This window comes from Lottia gigantea, assembly GCF_000327385.1.
Source record: "Lottia gigantea unplaced genomic scaffold LOTGIsca_3, whole genome shotgun sequence".
Classification (NCBI taxonomy): domain Eukaryota; kingdom Metazoa; phylum Mollusca; class Gastropoda; family Lottiidae; genus Lottia; species Lottia gigantea.
In genome coordinates, this window is record NW_008708986.1 from 4,802,726 (window position 1) to 4,829,959 (window position 27,234).

The 27,234-nt window shown below is 33.7% G+C and overlaps 3 protein-coding genes across 3 annotated transcripts; all 3 read right to left on the bottom strand.

The window, feature by feature from the left end:
• Positions 1-3,342: 3,342 nt before the first annotated feature.
• LOTGIDRAFT_104497 (hypothetical protein) lies at positions 3,343-3,570 on the bottom strand (the record flags this gene model as incomplete). Its single annotated transcript, XM_009057330.1, has 1 exon — positions 3,343-3,570. A coding segment is annotated over one exon (228 nt), but the record flags the coding sequence as incomplete, so codon positions are not given.
• A 5,234-nt stretch (positions 3,571-8,804) lies between these two features.
• Positions 8,805-9,326, bottom strand: LOTGIDRAFT_153445 (hypothetical protein; the record flags this gene model as incomplete). Its single annotated transcript, XM_009057331.1, has 1 exon — positions 8,805-9,326. One exon carries the CDS (start codon positions 9,324-9,326, stop codon positions 8,805-8,807), a length of 522 nt encoding a protein of 173 aa, XP_009055579.1.
• Positions 9,327-21,740: 12,414 nt separating this feature from the next.
• On the bottom strand, positions 21,741-24,500 carry LOTGIDRAFT_104632 (hypothetical protein; the record flags this gene model as incomplete). The annotated part of the gene is made up of 1 exon (XM_009057332.1): positions 21,741-24,500. The coding sequence occupies one exon, from the start codon at positions 24,498-24,500 to the stop codon at positions 21,741-21,743; it is 2,760 nt and encodes a 919-aa protein (XP_009055580.1).
• Positions 24,501-27,234: the final 2,734 nt, after the last annotated feature.

Genomic DNA, 27,234 nt, shown 5'->3' on the forward strand with positions numbered 1-27,234 from the left:
AGGAAATGTATTTTTTATTTTAGTTTTCAGTTCAAATCGCTTCCTCTGGTAACTCATCTTAACAATGTCAAGCTATTATGTAGTTCGTGTTTTTGTATTACATGTAGAAAATTTTGGTAAATTGTGGTACAGGATTGGTACAATTGTCATAACCAGTGCAAGGTTCCCAATATTGAGAGAAAAGAATTGCATACATCCAAGACTACAAATTGCGACAACGGACTTAAACATTTGTGTGAAGCTGTTGACCATTCCATATGTTTAAACCCGAAACTAACACTAGGTCAGTGCCGATCATCTGAATTCTCACTATGACCAGGAATGCCAGAGTTCGAGCATATCAAAAAGAGATTTGACTATTAACTCAACGTCTTCAAGTTAGCACATTCACAAGACCACTTAACCTTAGAACCGATCCTTTCTTTGAAGCAATAACACCATCTTCAGTTTGGGGTTCGTCGATTTGAAAAGCTTGATTCGGTGACTCCCGAGAAATATCCCGGAGCCCCTTATAAGTAAAGCAAAAATTAAGACAGAACGTCCCAGGACAAATAAAGATATTCTGGTCAAGATTCTTGGTGGTAAAATATTAATAATAAATAATGCATTAGTCTTCAGAAGTTAAGATCAGAAAATGTCGTCCTCGGGGTAATAAAGTGAAAATAAATGTATACATTTCCATTGTTTTAAACTTGAATATATAAAAGGAATTACTCGAGAGATGGAGATATAAACATATTAACGACTTGTAAAACTCTTCAACATAAATAATTAAATAAGCCAAATTCACAAGACCTTTATCTTAATCTTCGGGAAATCGCCTAAATCTGTTAGTTCATGTTGTCATGGTAACAATTAATTTTATTTCCAGAAACAATGATTTATGTGTAGTGCGTCTGTTTACAAGAACTATTGTTGAATTGTAAGTATTAAAGTGTTAAAATTGAATATTTAATAGGAATTTAAAAGCAATGTAGACATACAATTTATCTAAATATATGTCATATGGATTTCCATTTCATTCATTTGAAGCATTAACAACGAGGTATATCTTCATAATCTGAAAATATTACATTACATTGCTGGGATCATCTTTCTGAAAACAGATTACTTCAGGATAAGATCGACTACAGATTAAAGCATCTCACTGGATGAACACTACAACCATTCGCAATTATAAGACAGGAATTAAGGAAGATCACAACATCTTGCTTTTTGAAAACGTAATCCGACCCTGTCCATAGTATCATTTTCAAATCGGAATCAGACTGCTGGAATAATGAAAGAAATAACTGGTATAGCGGAACGGTACCTGATGCTGACCACTCTGTTCCATATGGTTGATTCTATTGTGGAATAATTGATCTGAACGTATATTGAGTGGCTTTTCATCTAAAAACTGTGGTCAAATTATTCATATTAAAACTATGTTGGTAATGACTGTGGAACAAAGAGATTACAAAGTTCATATCTAAAGTTTAAAGGACATATATTTCCGAAATATTAATGAAGAATAACTTCAGTGTGATGAAAGAGTAAATCCTTTTTTGTTAGGAAATGCGCAGACTGATCAACCCGTCTGGTCCACATGTCTGAAGTTCGATCAAGTTCCCGTTGATTGTACCCAAAATTACAAAAATACAATGGCATTTTGAAAATATTGACGCAAGACTATTTTAATTGCAAAATTTTAACTTACGTTAAGGTATAAATAAAGCTATAGTCTGAGGCTATTTACGGTATAATGGGATTCAAACATTAAATTTAATAGGTGATTTTTATCATTGTATTGAGTAAGATTTTATGTCTTCATCCTTTCCTTATTCCAGACTAACTTATAGCTTTGGGGAAATGGTGAAGAGTTTTATATATGTGTATAATAGTGTTGTTTATTGAACGTATGATGATGAGTTTTTTGTTTTCTTCTGTCCCCAACCGTATAGGATTAACGCATATGAACTATGGCTTCAATATACGATAGATTTCTTGACGTTGGATCAGTACGTATTATATTGGGCGTGTTTATTTGAATCAAAATTATTGGAATGAAAAATTTCTTAAGATAAGATTTTTTTTTGATAAATGCAATACAATATATACTATATAAACTAAATATAATTATTGTTGACAAAGCTCGATTTCAGCCATCCATATCCGTTTTAAGAATTACTATCTTATTTAAGTTTCCCCTACATTTTTACAAAAACAAATCGTAAAAAGATTAGAATTTACTACGAGCACCATAAGATATTAGTCACTTAATGGTTTTCCGTTTGGAAGAAATCGGAAGCGAGTCCGGTTTGACTTATCTTGAGATTCTCCTAAAAGCAAAGTTTAGAGTCGTAGGCAAACTGCCTGAAAGGGTACCTGAAATTGATCAATTTCAGCTAGTTAAGCAAATATGTAGAAGACTAAAAAAAGACTTAAAACTGCAAGGAAGCAGTGAATTCCACAAAAAGAAAACATGCACGAAGTCGCTCTATGTATAATACAAAGTATGATCAAATTTCTAATTACTAATTTTCAAAGGAAAGCACTGGTACAGGGTTAAAGTAAGCAGACTGTTCGTATACGGTATACAATATATTAAAGAGATTTTACCTATAGTAAGGGATATAACTCTAGTTTCTTAAATCGACAATCAAAGCAAGTTGGTTTAAACGTTTGCTATGCTATATTTTTCTGTCTCATTTCTGGACTGAATTAAGGCGAAAACAGATCAAATGAGCTTGGGCTTTTTTTGGATTACAGGGAACAAGCCCACAGCAACACCTTCAGTGGTAAATATTATACTGCTACAAAATATCATAGCAGTTTATATCTAAACATTTCATTAACATCCTGCAGTCCACATACAGCAATTATAGACCTTCGAACAGGACAGGCAATAAATACGTCTTGGAATCGAGTGATTTATAATTAGAACTTCAAAATAATATAATATTTTTCTAGTAGGATCTACGACTTCAAGCCGTTTTTAACGTTGAAATTTGAAGTTCTTCAAATACTTTTACAATGCCACTTTGCAAGCTTACATTACGATGGGAAAGGACATGTATATTGGTTGAATTTTTTTTTATTATAAATCCATGATTGTCCTATAAATCTTTTTCTCTGAAACTGCAGGCATTTATCATGGTGCGTTAGCAAATTGTCACAGTATTTCAAATTGTCACAGTATTTCAAATTGTCATAGTATTTCAAATTGTCAAAGTATTACAAATTGTCATAGTATTTCAATTTGTCAGAGTATTACAAATTGTCAAAGTATTTCAAATTGTCAAAGTATTTCAAATTGTCACAGTATTTCAAATTGTCATAGTATTTCAAATTGTCAAAGTATTACAAATTGTCAAAGTATTTCAAATTGTCACAGTATTTCAAATTGTCATAGTATTTCAAATTGTCAAAGTATTTCAAATTGTCAAAGTATTTCAAATTGTCATAGTATTTCAAATTGTCATAGTGTTTCAAATTGTCAAAGTATTTCAAATTGTCAAAGTATTTCAAATTGTCACAGTATTTCAAATTGTCATAGTATTTCAAATTGTCATAGTATTTCAAATTGTCACATTATTTCAAATTGTCATAGTACTTCAAATTGTCATAGTATTTCAAATTGTCATAGTATTTCAAATTGTCATAGTATTTCAAATTGTCAAAGTATTTCAAATTGTCATAGTATTTCAAATTGTCAAAGTATTTCAAATTGTCATAGTATTTCAAATTGTCATAGTTTTTAAATTTGTCACATTATTTCAAATTGTCAAAATATTTCAAATTGTCATAGTATTTCAAATTGTCATAGTATTTCAAATTGTAACAGTATTTCAAATTGTCATAGTATTTCAAATTGTCAAAGTATTTCAAATTGTCATAGTATTTCAAATTGTCATTAGACGCCATCTTTGTTTATGCACATTAGAGGTTAATGACAAGTTCATCAAATTGTATGTTTGTTCATCATTTATTTTAGATGGAAGTCCATTAAAGATGTACTGTGAATACCAGTAACTAAAGCAGAAATAAACAGTCGCATTACAAAGACACAATGGCAAAATCAACACAGTGTTGTGCCATGCGTGGATGAAAAAGTTAATTCTATTGGTCATTATGTCGCGACCAATTAGAACAGTTAATACAATCAGGTGATCAATAATTGACAAAGAAAGGTGTTAGTTTCAGTCTGCGACAGTTCATGCAGAAAACGCGTTATTAACCTTTCTAAGGGAATTCGTAAAGGTCATAATGCACTCACCTCATCGATTCTGGGAAATAAAAATGCAAATACTTGGTTTGGTAATGCACTACATTGTAATGGCAATCCATAATTGCAATATATAGATCGCGTGAGCTTCAATTGTGGTGAAGAAGATGACGACAATTGTGCCATCTGGGCATACATTGGCTTGAAGTAATGGTGATCAGTAAAAGAAATTGTTTAATTAGCTATTAACTATAACATTGACTTTAAAACGTCTTGCCGATTGAGAAACAAATTTGATCTTGTAGAACTTAAACTAACTCTCTTGTGCCGAGAGTGTCTTATGAGTAGTCCAGAATAATAATAAAAAAAACAAAGGTTCAAGCCCAAAACGAAACTCGAAATCCAAAATGGTAGATTGGCACTTCATTGGCACGTTGAACAACGACAGTAGTGCTAAATGAACTAGACAACATCCTTAATTTATTCAAGTTCCAATCAACCCATCGGTAGTCTGGTAAAAAAAATCTACATAGAATTCTTTATTATCCAGAAGTCTTCCTTCTAGTTTATTATTTATTTTAAGGCTAACTTGATTTTAAATTTCATTTCATTTCAGCTGGAACGGAACATATGTCACTGCTTTTTTAAATGAAAATTCGAACACCTTGCATACATCGATCAACTGTAAGAAACAGAGCATAAAAATGGAACGCCCTTAAATGCTGTTATCACAGCATAAAGAAATTGTAACGAAAATCAATGGTTTTACTGCAATATTATAAACTTTTTATATCAAATGTCGGATTTATCGTATTTTTAATGAAGTTTAAGTTTTAACGATTATTTCTTATTGATTAATAATATCTTGTATATTCAGCGGTACAGGTGCATATCTAATGTGATCGAGTGATTCATTGAAACTCCACGTAAGAGGCTGACTCAACCACTAAGACGTTTGCTCTAAAGGATAGGGGTGGCAGTGATGCGAGCTAGATGGGTGTTGCCATTGATAAATGGTCGTTAGTCTAAAATTGAAATACTAGGACATGTGTTTCATGTGCCTGGACGTAAAAGATCCCTTTAAAATTGGAAATTGAAAAATTAGTGACTGATGGAACTGTCCTGGAATAATTTTCCACTTTGAAACAAGATAATGCACGCATTCATAAGTTAAATCTCGAGCAAACAAATAGGAGTTGAAACGCAATTTCAATTTGGAAAATTCTACAACATGGCATCGAAAAGAAGAGACAGGAGAACAACCTTTCAAACCTTGGCTGTTCACCAATAGCTAGAAAAAGTAAGCAGAAAAGAACCACAATTTGTATTGATTAACGTCATCGTTCAAATCTGATGCATCCACTAAACGAAGAATTTGATGAAGCACTGTTCTTCTTTCATAATGTGTTCTTGTCATATGGAATACACCAAAATATAATCAATATTTTAATATACTGTGGCTAATGGCGTCAGCTTTTGCTTTATATGAAATGGGGTAAATTTAGAATCAATATGATGGCCGATGTATTGATGTTTAGATGACAATGTGAACTAGTAAAGTAGAACAGATCAATGATGCAGCTGAATCCTATCAACATCTTCAATTCCTTCTTTTGAAATGCGGAACCACTTAATTTCATATTTGTCAATACTGTATTGATCTTGTATTGTCTTAGTTTATAATCTCTAACTGTTGACCTTCTGATTTCAAACCAAAATATCAATACATTGAAATTGCACCAACTGTCACGTTCTGTACGAGCTGATGTTTTGTGTTCAACCAGATGCCATATTGTCATTAGAGAAAACGATTTAAATTTGAACGTGCGCATGCTTAATTGATTAAATCTTTCTATTTAAATTAATTGAAATTGTTGTTGTATGTCTTAAAGCTCAGCACTATGGATACTACGAATAACGTGTACATTCAAATTCGATATATTGCATCTATCAAATAACATATTTATTTCGAAACTGATTTATGTACTTTTTGAAAATTCGCACGAACTTAAAATCATTTTACATACAGCATGATCAATTGATGTCTGCTTTTATGAATAGTGGCGAAGCAAGGATTTAATTGACGGGGAAGGAGGTATTCCAGCGCTCTGATATTCTTTGCGGATTTTAGAGTGCACTAGTTATGGTGGGGGACCTCTCCCTGGCAAATTGAAAATGTGGGAAGTCGGAGAATACATCTTACGCAATTTTGGAAGTGGAAGTAGAATAAATATTTCATTTTTTATGGACCCAGGGGAGGGAATGGCCCAGAAATTACCACCTACATACGCCAATGTTAATTAAAAGTTTACGTTGTTTTTCTGCCTTGATTCAGAAAATTAAGATGGAGAACGAAGAAGTATTATATGGTGGACGTTTCGCAAAATTTGGTTTTAACTTTTTAGGTCATAATGTGCAGTTCGGAACACGTATCATTTTGCTGACTGAACATATTCCATCTAGTATTATGGAATCCCCGTTGTCAGTCGTAAAGGTGAATTCCTACATGTATTCAACTTCTAATCTGTCAAATTGTTCTATAATATTGTGAAAATGCTTTTGACAGTATGTGTTTATGTAGATATCATTTACTTTATTGCTCATTTCCCTCGTTGCTGTTGAAAATTAGTTGATGTATCACTAAATGGATAGGATAATTTTGTTAAATATCACTTTCATCTCTGAAGTTGTGCAAGGTCAAGGGTCAAGTCTAATCATATAAAATGGTCGATTTCATCCTAATGGATTATCATCCCGTAGCGACTCATTCACTGAGCAATTTACTGTATAACATCAAATGAGACAAATATACACAAGGGTTTTAAAGTATTAAAAGGGTCATTTCGCATCTGAATATTTTATCCGTTATGTCTCACCAAGATTTGAAATACGACTTAATATGTCTGATAACCACCCGAGAGAGAAATGACCAGACAATGGGAATAGCCCGGATTATTAAATATGTGTTCAATTTTCTAATGACTTACATATCTTATATAAAAACTAGCTTGAATTCGATGCCATCCGGGTTTGACTCTATAAATATGATGCTCATTAGAAAAAGACACTAATAAATGAGTAACATCGCAAGTTCCGAAAATAATTACTTTTCCGTGACTTGCTGAGGCAGTCCTAACTCAAATTTTAAGGTTTTAATGTGAGTTACTGGTAATATGCGTCGGTAATTTTCAATGGCTGCGATTAAATCGTTTTAATTGGCTACACTTACGGTGAAACCATGCAACTACAACAATCCTGTTTCATCCCGTTGCATATGACGATATCCATAGACGTCACAAATTAAGACAGTCATGATGCAGCTCGCGGTGGACACCACAGGAAAGAACGTTACCATTACAACAACGTTGCAAACACGACACAGGTATTTCGTTTTGAAAGATCAACCGATACGATAACGTTCTGTGCGAATAATTTTTTGGGATAGGTTAATTTTTTTCCATATCTAGATTTTTCTTTGAAAGTAAATTGAGAGTGAATCATCTAATCGAATGTTTCGCTTTAGTAACTACTAACTCCTGTCTTTCATCTTTAAATTCAATTAAAACACTTCCCACTCTGTGTTTTATATAATTATTTAAATACGTCCCTTTGACATTTATGATCAAGGCATTATTAGGACTGATTTAACGTTTTTCTACTGGACAAATAAGACTTCACAGTTATTCGGAATCATTCAGGCACTGGCTTAGGATACTGGCTAACTAAATATAGATATATCTTTGCTTCCTAAAATTGAGGAAGAAATATAGTACATGCGTTCAAATTTTCAAATAAGAATTATTTCAAATGTATAAAAAAAAAAATTCAAATATACCGGTAAGAAATCTCTTAGTACTGAAATATACAGGATTCTGCAATTCCTGCGTGCACAAATTTATCTATCCATACTGCAGATTCGAACAGTAAATATATTATTTGTTTTGCATGCAATACTTTGTGTTGACAAATCGGTTCTTTGTTTTAAAATTCTCTGAGTTTATGAAGTGTTATTCGCATGGTTACCATTGCGAATTTTAGTGCTAAAGACATTCATGGGAGTTTTGGTTAATTGATTTTATCGGTTCATTTCTCATATTTGTTCATCGTTAAATGCCTTTAGGATTTGATTAGCGAAATACTATCATTGTCTGACGTGGATTTATTTCATGGGGGTTGCACATCTAATTACATTGCGCAATGGTGCAAATATTGTTAAATCAAATTATTGCTGATTCGTGTGATATTGGGCGTTGTGAATACTAAGTGGCTTAAATTTGAGATCCAACATTAAACCTGCAGAGAATATACATCATTGTCTATCATAGACATAGACAACATAAATTTATTCCATTTTCCATTCTATCGTTTGTTCAGTTCCATGCATAGAAAATAGCATTCACTCAAGATATCACGTATAGTTCCACCTCTACCTTATAACCCATAATTTATTGTTAAATGGATGCTGATGTTTCCCATGTTGCAGTATTCTACCCATCTTCATTATCCCATCTTTCATGTTACGGTATTCTACCCATCTTCATTATCTCACCTTTCATGTTACGGTATTCTACCCATCTTCATTTTCCCACCTTTCATGTTACGGTATTCTACCCATCTTCATTATCCCACCTTTCATGTTATACGGTATTCTACCAATCTGCATTATCCCACCTTTCATGTTATACCGTATTCTACCCATCTTCATTATCCCACCTTTCATGTTATGCGGTATTCTACCCATCTTCATTATCCCACCTTTCATGTTATACGGTATTCTACCCATCTTCATTATCCCACTTTTCATGTTATACGATATTCTATCCATTTTCATTATCCGACCTTTCATGTTATGCGGTATTCTACCCATCTTCATTATCCCACCTTTCATGTTATACGGTATTCTATCCATCTTCATTATCCCACCTTTCATGTTATGCGGTACTCTACCCATCTTCATTATCCAACCTTTCATGTTATGCAGTATTCTACCCATCTTCATTATCCCACTTTTCATGTTACACGGTATTCTACTCATCTTCATTATCCCACCTTTCATGTTATACGGTATTCTACCCATCTTCATTATCCCACCTTTCATGTTATGCGGTATTCTACCCATCTTCATTATCCCACCTTTTATGTTACGGTATTCAATGTGAGAAGTGAGGATGTTATATTTATGACAGTTGTTTATATGTACTGTTGGAAAGACATTAGCCGCATAGGGCAAGTTTTATGTATCAGAATAAGAGAGTTAATTCAAAGCATGGGAGTAACAGCTATTGGATTCAATAAAGCACAATTATATCATATCAGATAACAGAGAAAGACAAAGGGATTGAACTCTTATACCATTCCTATTATAGTGTGTCAGAGTATATAACCATTCTTAAAGAACGACAAATGGTTGTAGATAAAGACAAAGACTAATTCATGCCACCCCGCTTGCTATATGAAGGGATATTTCAGTGGAGTGATTCAGATGCTGTTAACCATTAAGTGATTAGTTGTTGTGGGTACTTGCTAATAGACACCAATGCTTTCTCGCAGTCCATTACCAATGCGTTTACAAGGCAACAGACAGTAAGTCTACCGCTGATCACCAACAAATAATACTCTGTTATAATTTTCTACGTTCATTTCCTCATCGGATCGGAACAGACAGGGGTAAGTAATCCACATTAGATTTCCCATAGAATTGTATACAGTTTACCATGTCAGAAAGTCTTTCCATATATGTCTGGCATCTATCTAGGTAATGGAGAAATATAAAAGCAATAGTTTAAAGATAGTTTATTTTTATACATTAGGAAATGGAATGTATTAATAAATAGCAAAAATAGAAACACTGGAGAAAAAACACTTTCACACTCCCCATATATAGCACAAGTATAAAACAATAGACAAAATCACTGCATCAATATTTGACAAAGTAAGGTAGAGAAAATTCAGTCCAAATATCGACAATTCAAATACGAAGTATGCTTATCGGAGTAACTAAAAGCTTCCATTTCGAATTCTCGTGTGGTTCAAGATATATTGACGCCAATAATCAAATTCTTTTAAAGCCAACTATTTTGTTTGTTTTTTTTTTGCAATTATGTGATAATCTGGTCTAGGTAATGTTCGAAAAAAGGACTGACGCCGAAAAAAATTGTTGCTATGGCATAAGTGGTCCTTATACACATACAAAACTTAATGCGTATACAAGCATCCCACAGTATGGAGTTCTTTTGAACACAATCTCATTGCAGTTTGATGCCGACAATGCAAAGCTATAATATTTCACTTTCATTAAAGTAAAATTGTCTTATAAATGCAAAAGATAGTTTGGCACACAAATAACACACAAATATAAAACACCCCTTCAATTTATATAGTAAATGGTAATAACAATGGAAAATGTTTAATAATGTACACAAAACAAATGAATATTCAGCTGGAGTTCTCTAGAAGTTTGTTTTGTCTATTTCTAGTAAGTATTATAACCTAAACAATGAACCTGTTTACACGAAAATAATTCAAAAGACTGTTTCAGTTTATTTCATACCTTAAAACCATTTGTATATTTAATGGCACATCCAAAATTCAATAATAATAACTTATTATAATTATAACGGTGGACTTAAGTTTAGTAATCAAAATCCATGTGCATCTAAAGATGTTCTTGGTAAAGTATGTCAGATGATCACTGTGTTATGCAAGTCGTTGGTTTATTGAGCTAGCTCCACTATAATGAATATTATGGTGGGTGTCGCTTTTGAATATAGGCTACTCAAGCACCCGGAAAATCTTATGACATTACGATTGGTGCCCTACAAAAACATACCACATACAGCAGAAAAAAATACATATTCATTCGATTTCAAAGTATAGCTTTCAATTCATCTTGAATTAATTCCTACACCTTCGAGCAAAGTAATATTTAGTTTCATCAGACAGACTTTTTACGGTGCGGGCAGTATCAACTGGTATATACTTGTAATATTTGAACACGGTATTAAAACCTTAAAGCCAGAACCATAGGAATAAATACTTACAATAAAAAACGCATGCTTTTTGGAATATAAAAATAAAGAAATTGGGAAAATCAAGTGATGCGTGCAAACCACTAAATATCATTGGCACGCAGTAAACATGATGTCACACAGCGCCTTATCTTTACAAAAAAGGTTTGCAAATGAAAGGAAACATTCTTGTGGACAAATGGCACGATGTCAAATTTATTGGCACAGTAGCCTTATCGACACAAAAATGTTTGAAAATATAACGAAAATATTGTTATGGACAAATATGAAAACGTTGATAAGAATTTAATCTTCTCTTGAGCACATTTCATTGATATGATGTCATTTGTTCAAAACAAATAGAATGATTGACAAGTAAATATAACAAGGTGTCAAAGGCGATCCATACATGTTTTCGATACTGTCAATAGATCACTAGATATGTTTACTCCTGTCACATTTTTGTCGTTTTTTACTTGCTCTATTCATTCAAGGTTAAATGACGCGAAGGTAACACCACCAAAAATATCTTAACACAGAAGTGATTTCAGTCAAATTCTTTATCTCAAAGATGTCAAATATGCCACTATCTCGTTTCAAAGGACACAGTTTTAGGGCTAGTTACGCTTTGAATTGAGCAACATCACTTTGAAGTAAATTTCCCACAACATACTTCGCATTTCAACGTTCACATGTTACATCTACGTCATCTGACATCACAGTGTAACTACCGGAAGTTGTTGAACATTCATCATCATCGGGACTTCTGGGTAAACTATTGTATGATGGGGAGAGTGACTTGCCACTGTGTGGTCTGGGATGTAGCCACTCCCGAGAGTTGGGACTTTGATATGACTGATAAGTGTTATTATGGTGACTGGGATCACGATATCCGGTAAACTTCCTGTACGGATCTTTACGCGGTTTTAAATCCTTGTGTGCTGGGTTACTCAAATGAGTCATTTGAATACAGTCCTCTTTCACAATTGGTGATACACGCTGCACGTTTGGTCCGAGTGATCGTGAATTGAAAGATTCTGGTACTTCGTCATCACTTCCGGTTGAAGGACACTTTAAATAACCCATATTTCCCCCTGAAAAATAAAAAAAGCAGTATATTATAAATGATGAACTTGTACCGTTGAATTTTAAATTTGTGTTAAAGGAATAATTTTAGATTATAGTTCAAGTTCATAGTCTTGCCATTCATATTGTGAAGAGATACAGTTGCGTGCTGTAAACTGCTTGGGAGTCGATTGATGAATATAATCGAGCCACCAGAGACCTTCTGGACAGTATCTTGTTAACTCTTCAGACTTGCACAATACAAGTGAACTATCACAGGACTAAGTATCATTTTTGAACGAGAGGATTGAATAAAAGTACTGTTAGAGATAATGGTATGGAATATAGGTCCCTAATCGAATCATGGCAACGCTCCATAGATTACTAATTAGCTTAATGAAAGTTTTCCTATCCTGGTCAATGTATAATTACCTCATATAAAATCAATTTAGTCATGGCGGTATAGCGTGATCATATAAATATCTACTTGGGTAGATCAGACAAGAGAGCTTACATAACCGGTGCTAAAATATTACAGAAAATGTCAATATTGATGGAAACATGGCATTATGGCGGCTTCCGGGATCAAGCAATGTAAGAGATCACGTAATAACCAAAGATAATTACAACAGGAATAGTATAAGTTTACAACCGACGGACTATTTCCTAGCCAGCCATTCTTACATAACTGTGCAAATGTATAATAAGTTGTAGACTTTTCTATTATTAGATGATTTAAGCTTTCTAGACATGTATGCTATGACAATTGGCTGGAGATGGTATTTTTTTTAAACGAAAGCACAATAATAAGTATGATGAATAATCATGATTTCATTTGAAATGGTTTAATTTGCAAAACATTTTGAAATGGTTGAACTATTCAGAAGTCGTTGCTAAATAGTATCTATTCTGCCAAATCAAACTGGCAGTACTGATTCATACCACTTTGGAACTGGAAAGCATAAAACGAAAAATGACTATATTATGGTGGGGACCATTACTTTCTCGTTCTCTAGAAGAGCATTGTTACGTTTGAATCATACTTACTCTTCTGGGGTACATCATCTTCACTGCCACCACGACCACTATCACTAGCAGTTGTCTCCCCTGATAAATCACTTCGAACATCAAAACTAACTGATCTATCTTTCATCTGGAATTATAAATCATAAAAATAATATCAAACATTTTAACACGTTTCTTTCTTAATGGAAAATGACACGATGTAATTTAATTGTGATAACGTTTCTTTCCATTCCATTAGCTTCGCAAGATTAAAACAACGGATAGATTTGGTTGGATTTATATCGTTCTCTCTTCAAAATGACATATACATTAAACGGAAATTTTCAAATAAACCAGAAACTTGCACTATATTTTTTAATTTGTTCATTAAGGGACACAAATTAAAAATACATTAAATGCTAAGTTAATATAATATACGAGATATTCACAAAATACGAATACATTTTTATAGGTAACGAAATATTCAAAGAAGTCATAATGTAGCTTTTAGGTCATTAGTTAAAGATAAAACAGCATTCATTCTTGTCATTCTTAAATTATCTACAAAAGTGTGGTAACTTCCTTTCTATGTCGCAATTAAGTCGTGTATCAAACAGTGGGGTAGCGGCAGTTCTGTCGGATGTAGTGTGGAGTGATCTTAATTTAAAATCATTTAAGCAATGCTATATATCTTGTTTTGTGTGAAAACTATACAACAAAATCTAGAGAAATGTGTCCTTTAACACAAAGTTTTTTAATTTTAACTAAAATAATGGCGCTGTACGCCTAAGTGTAGAGAAATATGTCTCCTATTTAACTAATAGTATCGAACTTTTATCAAGCCAAACACCAAAACTAGGATTAAACTACTTAATTAACAATTATTACTACTTTCCGTTTTTATTAAGCCCCTTTAAAACAAATTCAGATTGATCAAGAATATACATAGATATAAATAGCATACTTTAGAAATATTTTTAGGAATAATTTACGTCGTTTTTGATAATGGATACTTTTTTACAAAAAATGCGGAATACCCCTTTAAAATGATTTTGTGTTTAAAAACAGTGAATCTGTTATGCCAAGCATGAAATTATGATATTTGTTTTATATTGTGATATTTATTGATGCAAGGCGATATGATGACATATTCGATTATCACGTTACCATGGGACAAGGTTTCACACATTTGTAGACGATCATGAAACTTCCAATTTTATGCTAACCTATACCGATATGGAATATGAATTGCACTTGGGAGGTTTGTTCAGTCACAACACGAGTCTTGTCTAGCAAATAAATAACCAAAGGGACCTTCAGAAATAACCAAATTAAGCCTAACATCATAGTTAATATGTATCGATTTATCAAAACATTGAATAATTATATTAGAATGAACGTTAGGCATGGGATTAAGGCTGTACTGTAATAAATACTGTACATGACACAAATTTCTATCCATTTCAACTATTTCGATAAAGTTATTTGTCGATACTTTAGGCGAGATAGAGAGATCCGTATACCCTGTATTCAAACTACATAACGCACGGATATGCATGCATTTTAAGGTTTCCCCCAGTTTCCCGCTATCAGTAATGCTTGTCGGAGAAGGACGATCCAATGCGAAAAGGCGATCCAAAAACACAACTATGAACCGTATAAAGTTTAAACCAATACAACACGCCTTACTGCTTATGATAAATTGTTATATCATATAGTTCCCAGTTCATTAAATTTATCCAAACATTGAAATACAACATTAGATTTTGCTTCATTAGAATGCAAGACACGACCGCCAGTAATTTGTATAAGAAAATGGGTACCGGGTTAGAAGCATTAAATTAAGCATTTGATCTGATCTGATGTATGTAAGACTCTGTTGAGACCAGACAAAACGCATTGAGATGTGGGTCAATTTGCCTACTCTTTATAGTAATAGGCTCGTTAACGGCTTCCATAAATTCCGAAGAGTATTCCTATTATTTAGTTTTCTCCTTCAATCAAATAAATGTTGCTCTTTCCTGACCCACGACATTACACGAATACGTAAAGCCATCATAATAACAATGGCCGTTCATCTCATCACTGACTTATTACCACGTCAAACCAGTCAAGACGATTTCTTTTAGACACGATTTGTTTTCCATTCAAATTACAGTACCCATTGGGGATTTTATAAATGGTACTTAAGTCTTTACTCTTACATTTAGAGAAATGATAACACGTTACAAAATGATGTATTTTGAAGTATCTAAGTATCTAAATTTTGTACTTTGTCGGTTTAAATATCGCTTTTCTGTTCTATTTGCCCTGCGATCTACGTTTTCAATTAATTTTATTTTTGATCAATTCAGAAAAGGATTTTGAATGGGGCATTTTTCTGTTCTTTCGGCATTGTTTATTGGGAAATAATGTCACTATCGTAAAAAAAAATTCAATCAAATAGTTAATTTTGAGAGTTAATTTCAAGTATCACAGACGTTGCTCGGGAAATCGGAATGATGCAAAGCGCCGTTAAATGTCACCGATTCACATGCATAGAATAGAAAATTTCTTCTAAATACCTTTGAATTAATGCCTGTGATAATGATAAAAATAAATTTAAAGTAGGAACTAGAATAGAAAGAATTATACACTGGTCGATGAAATTGAAAGAACAGAATCACTTTTTCTAGTCTCTGGTGAGCAATAATTGCACTGTCTATAGTGATTCATGTATTCTAATAGCAGGCAGCCTTGAACAATGCAGCTACACGAATTTTAATCGACTCCGAAATCATTTGTAAGAGTAATCAGATACCAAGAGAGAAAAAAAACTTCATACATGCTGATATAATTGAAATTTGATAGTTCTCCTTCAGGTCATTATCTAACCATGATCAAATTCCGACAGATTCAAGTTGATTTTTAACTCAACAATGACAAATTAAAACAAATTTCAAATTGAAATTCTGGAATGCAATCCTAGATGAAAGTGTCAGCACGATATTGTCAAACGAGTGGTTTTATCGGATTTGAAATGCTAGTGGCAGAAACAAGATGGTTCTGACGTCTAAAATTAAAATACAGAGACAAAAATTTACAATTTAAAAGCCCCTTGGCATTCCAGCGTTCAGTCAGGTGACGCTATGCATCATTAAAGATTTCGAACACGAAAGTTTGAATAGAAAAACGGAAGTGAAAACAATTCATTTCTATTTGAATTTTTTTCTATGATTTAAATGTGTTTGCCTCCGGTATTCCGTTCACCCACACTAATTTTGCTTTCAAATGTCATTCAAGTGTCACTCAATTAGAAGTAAGGACCTGGTTCACATGTGTAACTATCATTCGTGGCCTATTATTATCCTGGTCTAACCAGCCTTCAAATAGTGTCGACCGTGTGCTTTAAACAGCTGACATTTTTAAGAAAACATCGTGAATTGCAAATGCAATATATTCCAAGATTGAATCATCATTCACGTTTTAACACTACACATTAATGTCTCTGAAGAAATGCGTTAAGTAAACTCATTTACCATTATGTCTCCGTGACATAGATTCGTCTTTATTAGTCCATCTAGGAGAATAGCGGGGTTTCAATTTATTTCCATGAAATACATCATTTCTTTGGTATTAAATTATTGAAGACGTATGTCGTGTTTCCATATAATCTGACGTGTCCTTCACAGATTGCCGAAATTGTACTTTAAGTCTTTCAACATGAGTTATATGTCCCATGGTTATTACTTTCATGAATAGATACTTGGTATTATGGTTCAAGGTATGACTTAGAAAGTCAGATTTATTATGGAAGGCTGGTCATGTTAGAAGAACTTACTATTTTGATCCCACTTAGTTTGCACTACTGATCAGTGCTTGCAATAACTTATATGGAACATGGATGTGTTGGATAAGTGACCATTTGAGTTTTGCAAATCACTTAAAGTGAAGTGGAATATAATCAGAAAATTACCACTGTTTTGGCAATACGATTCTCGGAATTTTGAAGGAATCTTTTATAGCACCCAATGACATTCTTAGATTGGGAAGTTTACACTTTTGAATATTCTTTTTAGCTAATTGAATAAAATCATTCTATATATTTATTTCCTTAGAAGTCTTCATCTTTTAGATGTCAAAGGCGGCTATATCGAAGCAAGGGTTATAAAGATCACAGTTGAAAGGCAACTTTATTACACTGAGTAGGACTTCCTAGTTAGTGAGAGTAATGGGGGTTTTTGCGTTTCCTTACATAAAGGAATTATTTAAATGTCGAGTTTTAATACCATGACCATTGGGCTTCCAGGATACATTTTTCCTCCCTTAATTCCCAAATGTATAACACTGAGCCATATTTAGTCAATTCTTACGAAAATGTCTGGACATAAAGTCGTTATGGAGTTAAAAATTCATACATCATCCCCTCTTTATAAATACATTGCCTCACCGCTAATCGAATTTATCTTCCATTCTACCAACTAATGTCTTCATAATCTGACATTGAAACATTTTCTAAAATCTCGTGTCTGGAGCCAATATTGAACCCAAAAACTCCTCTCAATTATGACAACTAATATATTAATGTCGTAACAGAACACCAAGAGGAAGGAGTGCAATTGCTGTCGTGCCCGCAACCCAGTCCCGTACACATCTGGCATCAAAGAGGCTAAGTGTGAGGTTGAAATGTGTTTGCACTGGAGCTGAACAGGGTGTCTTGTAATACGCAATGTTATGTCAATAAGGTATTGTTATTCTTGCCGCTATGATAAATCTGTTTAAACTCCGTTGATAGGAAATAACAATACTTTAATGGCTTTGTCATCAATTCCCACAACATATTTATGTCATGAAGTTAAGTGCTTTTCAATTTCGAGTTTTTCGGCGATCTACAGAAAACACACGAGAAATACTTCCTACATCTCTACGTAAACAGTTGATTTGTTTCGACGTTTGATTTTTTAAGTCTTCTCTCTTGTGATTTCTCGACGAATGTCAAGTATGAACGACGCCGTGATTCGAATTCAATTCTCTTGGGTTTTCTTTCAGAATAATTTCCCCAAAATAATTTCAACTGTAATTATTATTTCCACTTGCAGCATTTAAGTGAAATTACACATAAAGAAAATGTTTTCTTTTGTTTGAGAATTGGATGTTCTTCTGTTTTTAAGTAAAACGTCCATTTTCAGAATTGAGACATCTCAAGAATGATTGACATAAAGTGAGAAAATTTAACAAACCATGAACGAACACATTATAGATAGTTCAAATTGTTTTTTTTTTTTTTATTAAAAACGTATATTTTTTACTTTTTAAATCAGCTAATGTTCCATGTTCATGGGGAAAACGTCTTTATAACTACCCTGAACACTTGTTAATGTCACGATTTGCCAAACGTTCGAACAAAATAAAACAAATAAATTATGATAGCAGTACACTATTATCATTATTTAATGTAATATGATGCGTTACATTTCTCAGCGGGTAGCTGGTAGTCTCTGATAAAAAGGCTCAAGATTCTATGGATTCTTATAGACCATATGGAAGATTATATGATACAATGGTTAAATGCCGAAGTACAAAATCGTCCTTACTGCGTATGATAATGAAATATACTTTTATCTATTGAACTTTCAATTGAATTTCATATTTTTACTTGAAATATAACCATACAACTGTACAATTACAAATTAAACTTGACTTCGTTCCCAAGACCCGAGTCCTCTGGGAGTACATGATAGTGTTTATTATTTCTTGGCAAGCAAGAAGAAATTTGTCAGTGTCTAAAACGTGATCATTTGTGTTTTCAAGTCCCATCGAAGCGTGTTTTGTGGCGGTTATTGAGATTGACGTTTCGCTTTAAAAACTAGCTGTTTGAGTTTCTCATAGTTCTTGAGAAAAGTCAATTCAAATCTTTAAGACTGTCTAATTGCATCTTCACGGCGAGTCTAATATTATTAAAACTTAGGAAAGACTATGAAGGAAATTTGACGTAGAAGTCCTATAAAAAGCATGATCGAAAGTGTGATTTATTTGGTGAAGTTAACCGTTTAAATTCATGTGTGACAAGACCATATTTCCTTGATGAGAAAATATCGACGACTAGTTATCGTAGCTTTCTATCATTGGCATCGATCAGACGACTGAGTGACAAGGTTTTAGATTGGAAAATGGCCAGCGATAAGTTTCTCGGCAGATCCATTGATAAACCGTATGCCGTTACAACTAATTTTCCCACATTATATGTATTGGTAGCGTTATGTCTTCAGGGCTGTGGTTTACTACCGATCGTTAACACTAATAATGAATCTAATGATGGCCGCGAAAACTTAAGATACAGTAATGAAGAACCAAAGTTCAATATTTTTACTCCGTCTATTATTTTTCAATAAATCTTTCCAATTATCAACTCCGACACATTTGCTGCCTGATTCAAATTGGAAATACCACAAACGTAATGGTGCTAAAACGTTTGAAAGAATGTAAGAAGCGATAAACCAACATCCTTTAGCGTACAGACAATTAAATTTCACATTTGAATGTCCTGTTAAATCTCTTTTCAAAGCCGTATCTATATTGAATTTTTCTATACAGAAACAAATTGCTGGAATAATGAAGTTGTATTGACTGCATTCTATTGACCTTGAAACGTCGATAACACGTTTGGAACTCGCAGAATATAAAATACAGACTTGGCTATAATTGGGTATTGGCACAGACAATTTTATAATGATTACGTGACACAATGAGAATTCTTCGAGACTTTCAGTGCAAGGTATTCATGTGGACTCGCTGCTTCACATACTTTTTTGTTTTCTTAGGTATGGACCACAGAAGTTGGTGCGTCTCACCAATTAATGTTTACACCCGTTTGCTAAAGTAAATGAATTCCACTGCAACAAGAACATGGCCATGAGTGTTGCGAGCGAAACAGGGTTTCTTCAATTTTCAAAAACACATGATTTCACTCTGCATGTCATTACGATAATGCACATATCTTATAATGTTTTTTGTTCTGATATATAGATATATACGACTAACAAAAACATTATAATGCTCATAAATCTAAGAATGACATATTCTGGAAATATTTGTACATGAATCTACCGAATGATGGAATGGGTTGATTAAAAAGGTAGTTTCCAGTTTCAATAGTGGGAAGATATAGATATATCCATTACTTCATATGCCCTCCATAGCGTGACTTATTAAGTTGTATGGTGTAACACGAACTAGGCTATTTCATTACAGCTAAACAATTTGAAACTTTGAATTACTTTAGCGAAGAACATGATTTCAGTACGATTCGGTATCTTAAATTCAGAATATTGCTCACTCTCAATGTCTGAGCGCCAGTAGAAAACATTTAAATCAATTTATTGGAATGCTCGAGAAAATAGTCATGAGCATATTCAGTCCCTTAATGGGAATATGCCCAGATATTGGCAAAGAAATTGGTTTCGTAATGATATAGGTGGTTCTGATTATACTATAACATTTTACCGTCTTCTTGGTCTGAATACAGTTCGTCGTTAAATTAAGAAAGCGTGTGTATGATACCGAGCAATGGTGTTATTGGCATATTAGCAAGACATTATGACTCAACGGAATGCTAGGTTGATGTCCTCTCAAATCATTAAAAGTAAAAGGGATGAAATTAATTGGCCTGAAAGCCCTAAAAGGTGTCTCTCATCACACAAACAATCCACGACAGTGCAGCTTGTATGGTGAGTATAAAATTGAATGATATAATTTAGGAAGCCAACTGTGTGAATAGAGTGGTAATAAGTGAACGGTGGATAGTTTCAACGACTATAAAAGCTTGAGGAAAAACTCGCCACAAGCATCCAACACTCGATTTTCCACTTCGCTTTGAAACATTCAAAATCAAAGGAGATGCATTTTAAGCATTATTTACTCGGAGTAATTCCCCGAATGACTTTTTTACGCGCCTTTTGATTCTTAAATTAAAAAACGGAATATTTTTCTACACATTGATCGAAGGCCTCAAATTAATGAAACGGAAGAAGGAGAGTAGTGAGATGGATAATTTCTAAGTTCGTGTTTGTTTGTGCATGGTTAATGCTTTTCCTTATTAGTTTTAAAGGAACAATTACTTTAAGATTTAAGATATGGGGTATATCAATGTAAATACGATGTTAATGTACATAAGATTTCTTAAATTTTTAACATTATATCGATTAACTTTGTTTACAAAACTTCTGGATCTGACCAGCATAGTTAGTATGTTACATTTTGATTTCCAATATTCGTTTGATATTTAATTAATTTACTAATTAAATATGAAGAAAAGTCAATATTCCATCTCAAACATTGAACTGTATAAATGTGTAGAAAATTTCTTTGTTTTAGTAATTCTAATAGAGTGCGACGTCACATGAAAGTGACCCGGTTTTAGTTAGGTCTTCGTTATTATTATAACCATTAATTAATGGCAATGCCATTTGCTGTTACATTTAAGGGTTATAGGTGATATGAATTTGGAAATAAAGATAAAAGCAACTCACCTTTGAAAATGTGACAAATTCTGGCTTGTTGTAATGATTGGAATTTGGTTTAGAATCATAACAATCTTTGTCATCTGAACCAAAAGTGAATTTGAGATCTTTCTCCATCTTTGAATTAGGGAAGATATGAAAACTTTCACCAGGGGCTAAAGTCACAGGTTTCTTAAAAGTTCCATCAACTTTTCCCTTTTCAAAATCTCTCGGGTCACCTTCTTCCTGTATACCCACTGTTTCCCCATGTCTGTGTCTGTCATCAGAATTTCTTATTCTGAGAATAATTGTCACTATTATGATGGCAAGTACCACTGTGGAACCGGCAATGATTCCTGCAATGATGATATATTTCTGTCCACTTGAGCTTTGTCTACTAGCTGCCAGTGTGGCGTTAGTAAAAATTACTTTAATATTCAACACATCACGCTTTTCTCTTTGCTTCGCACCATGATCCTGAACACAAACCTTTAATTTGTAAAATTCATTGTCATCAAGTGTAATAATTCGAGTTAGAAAGACGATACCAGTCTTTGGAGAAATATCGAACAACTTTCCTTCATTTCCGTTAACTATTGAATACGACAGCTCGGCATTGTCCCCTTCGTCGCCATCGTAAGCAATAATCTTGGTTATTGTATCCCCAGGTTTCAAGTCAGACGATACTATCACACTTCGGTTTTCTGAAGCAGGGAATTCAATGACTGGACTGTGATCGTTATCGTCTATTACGTCTACGACTACGTGACCGGTGGTTTTAAGTGGCTTCTCTCCGCGATCCTGTACAATGATATTAAATTCATAACGGGATTTTCTCTCCCTATCCAATACTCGGTTTGTCCTGATAACACCATCGGTAAAAATTTCAAATGGAATGGTGGGATTTTTTTCGGCCATGAAATACGTTAGTTCACCATTAACGCCAATATCTTGATCAGATACTTGGACTTTTCCAGCAATACTACCCGCATGGAGATTTTCTAACACTCTAAGATGAAGAGATTCTGGTTTGATAACAGGAATGTTGTCATTATCGTCTAATATATTAACAACCACGGTAGCGATACCTATCAACGCCGTTCTTCCTTGATCTATCGCTTTAGCCGTAAAAGTCATTTGTGATTTAGTTTCTCGGTCAAACTTGCCGACCGTTGTTATTATTCCTGTGTCAGGATCAACATCGAATAATGAATCGGCATCCCAACTTAGTCGATAAATAAAATGACTGTTTATTCCTAAGTCGGGATCGGTAGCAGACACTTGTGTCACAAAGGTTCCCCTCGCAGCATTCTCCGATACGTTAGCATAATAAGTCGAATTTTGGAACTTCGGTGCATTATCGTTGACGTCTGCTACCATGACAACGAAACTTGTGGAACTAGACAGTTTAGGAGACCCTTCATCATTGCAAACGATTCTAATAGTTTTCTGTTGTTGAGTTTCTCTGTCAAGAGGTTCTCTAAGAATTAATGCGAATCCCTTTCCTTCTAGTTCCTGTACACTAAAATGAGGGTCCTCAACACGACATGACACTTCTCCATTTGCCCCGGGGTCACGGTCTTCTACTTTGATGTGGCCAAGAAACGTATTAGGTCGGGCGGCTTCAGAAAGCAATATGCTATTGTTATTGACAGGAGAAGCTAAATTTAATTGTAATTTTGGAGGATCATTTCCTACGTCGATAATATTCACTAATAGGGTAGTTTGTGCTACTTGAGGAGGATTGCCGTGGTCAGTTGCTTCCACAATGGTTTCATAAGTTTTTCCCGATTCAAATTGCAAAGAGGCTTTCACTGTCAGGTCGCCAGTCGCCGAATCAAGAGCAAATAATTGTTCAATCTTGCCACTTCGTAAGGCGCTGAACTGATAAGAAACTTTGGCATTATCACCAATGTCTTGGTCCACTGCCTGTATTCTACCAATATTGGAGTTAATGGCTGTGTTTTCAGCAACATTAAAATTATAGTTTTTCTTTCTGAATTTAGGCACATTATCGTTAATGTCCGTCACATTTATATGAAGAGTTAATGTTCCGGATAATGGAGGGGTCCCGCCATCAGTGGCTAATATAGTTAATGTGTAACGATTTATTTTTTCCCGATCTAATTTTTGTAAAAGTATTATCCGAACGTCCGAACTACCATCTAATTTTCTTTCTACGCCTACGTTAAATTTTTTACTATTGGATCGAATTCGATAAGAAATCAAGGAATTGTTACCACCCATATCTTTGTCAGTAGCCCCATCAATTCGAAATTTAGTTCCAGGTGTCGCAGATTCGGGAATCAAAATAGTCTGTTCCTTTCTGACAAAAAATGGCTGGTTATCATTTATGTCCTCAATGACTACTCTAACAGTTAACAATTTCAGAAACGAGGACTTTTCAGATTGGATTGTCACATCAAATTCTATATTACACGTAACGGCTAGATCACACTGGCGTTCACGGTCGATCATGGCAGTCGTATAAATGACACCTGTCTTGGAATTGATGCCGAACAGAGATGTCTGTAGACTATTAGGATTCATGAAAGAGTATCTTAAATACGGTGCTTCACTTGGTTGATCTTGGGCGACACCGCTTGCAGTGGCCACATTCCCAACAACCGTACCCGATCTTTTTTGCTCTAGTAAATAAAAGATGATATCCTGACACAAAACACTATGAAACAAGACACAGACGTTGATTATTAACAGTAATCCAATTGTCCCTTCCATCTTAGTCTGGGTTTCGTACTACTAGCTAATCCCAATAATCCTTCCAAGTCATGTATCATTCCACCAGACCACTCTCAACGCGTGTCGAAACTGTAACCTTTATTGCTCTCCGAGTGTACCATCTAATCCTACACACGATTTTTCATACCATTAGAGTCTTTAACATCCTGGATAATAGAAAATATAAAAGAAGATGTAAATAATAAAATAGCCTCATACACTAGTTAAATCGATTTCCTTCAATAAAGATAATTGTTCTTAATATGAATATTCTATGGTCTTTAACTGTCACAATTTCTTTAGCCGACGTCTATAAACGTTAGTTGTAAGCAATATAATGGCCATGTGTAGCCACAACAAGCCTTTAAGTGCAAATCGTCTTATTACCGCCAATTTCTAAAAGGTTCCAGTGGCCAATGATCAGCGTTAGTGATAGGAGAGTCGAGGAAATATTGATAAGATTTATAAGCGAATAGAAGTAGTTTGATATCTGATTGAAGGAAGATGTAAGTAATACAGCTTAGTGTGATAACAAAACCAACTCTTACAGTCAATTACTTCGTCTCAACATATACTTATTATATTTGTTCTCGCCGTCGGGGGTTAAGGGTTCGTTAGATAAGGTGGGGCGTCGACCTAGACGGACTGAAAATTAACTTGTGCAGTTGGTATAGACGAATGTAATTTATTTCAATATGTCTGATATCAACCGGACCAAACAAATTTTCGGTCAGAAGTATATTTTCAAAAACTAACTTTAACACAAGAAGTTAAATGTTAACTGAGCTATAGAATGTCGAGAAATCAACATGATTAAAATAATATAAATCCAAAAATCCTTCAATGAATTTGGGTCTTCTTCGACTTGCATACTCGTATCTTAACACAAAGTATTAAACACATTGGAATATTAACCCCTCAGCAGGAAGCTTTAATAACAATAGCAATATATTCACACCCAACTGTCATTCAAACTTAATCATCCCTTAGAAATGACATGCAATTAGTTTAGGATTAAAATTGTGTTGATGTTATATTACAGTTTTAGAATCATGAAAGAAATACGTCAAGTCCTTCCAATTACCCTAAAATCATAGAGGATCAACAGTAAAAATTTGGAGGTCACTAACTGTATGACCAATCGTACCTTAGTCTCAGATACCTGATGATTTTAGTTAAGCTAATCAGTTGAGCCTTCAATGCCATGTATGTCCACATATTCATGCGTTCGAAAGTTAAAATGACAACTTGTCTTTAATTGAGACTTATATATTCTCGTTTGAGTTATATTTGAAGGGATTATGCAATTTGAATGCAGTTCTAGTTCTTCTGCAGACTATTAACATATATTCAGGACCTAAATCAAACTTTACAAAATCACTATTATTTAAATGATATTCGGTTTAATTGCATGAAACCAAGATAATGAAGAATTGGACAAAAAGTTCTCGTTTTCGAGACAAATAACAATTTTATTACTATAATGTAAAATGTAAGCACCCATTAATTCACATATAGAGATGTTATACAGACAATGAAATCTATTGCATTACTGAACTATACAATAAATCACATTTATAATCATATATGCCTTTACAATTAGACAATAATAATATTCATCAGACAGAGAAAAGCGTTAAGATAATTCCCTAGTCTTTAACATTAATACATACTCGTCAAAAGATAACAACTATTCCATATTGAGGTTAACAATAACACAAGAGAATGATAAGTATCTAATTCAAAACATTAATCAGTCTAAATAAAATTAGACCAAACTTCGTTCTATGTTTTTTTAATTAGCTTTTATGTTTAATGTAGTCACTCAAGTTAGGGTCTAACGAAAACCCTCTTGAACGTTCGTCAAATTAAGCTTTTGACAAAATTCCAGCCCGGGACAGGGTAGAAATTTGATTGGTTAAAGCAGACGTCATCGAGTTATGTCAAAAGGTTAATTTGACGAAAGTTTAAGAGGGTTGTCGTTAGACTAAAGTGGCTATATTAAAAAATATAAGCTAATACAAAAACAACGAAACGAAGGTTAGAACTGAACAGTAATGGTCTATCTAAAAGGGAAATGTAGTTGACAAGCATAATATAAAAGTTATTTCACTGATCATCTATGACGCATTAAAAAAATGATACACCCAAACATTGCAGTCGAAACTAATACATGATTACTACTTAAAATATCTAGTCACTGTGTTTGAGTAGTGTCTACTACTAAAGGTCAAAAGGAAAATTTAAAACGTTATGAATAAAAATTCATTGTCAAATATAATAGAACTCATGCTACAAAAAGCCAGGGATACATCATTGTTAAATAGTAGAAACCCTAATACTAACGTCCCAAAACGCAAAACGAAGCCCGAATTCCAAAATCAAAGTTAAGCAAGACATTGATAGTCGCAATGGGCTATTCCTATGAGGAAGTATATCAACAATAACTAAGGAAATATTTCATAATGGAAAGTGAAAAAAGCTGTCAAGAAGATTAAGCATAAACTGACTGGTAAAACCAAGACAAAACCCAGAATCATACGATTGTGTAGCAGTAAACTACCAAATGGTTGAGGACGTCACTAATGCATAAAACATTGATACTAAGAAACCTTACTCACCAAGGGTTATTCTGTAGGTTACGACTATAGTAGAATAACGCCAATTATGGTAAACGTAAATCTGTTAACATCCGATAAAATTATTTAATCCCTGATATTAGGAAAACTCACAA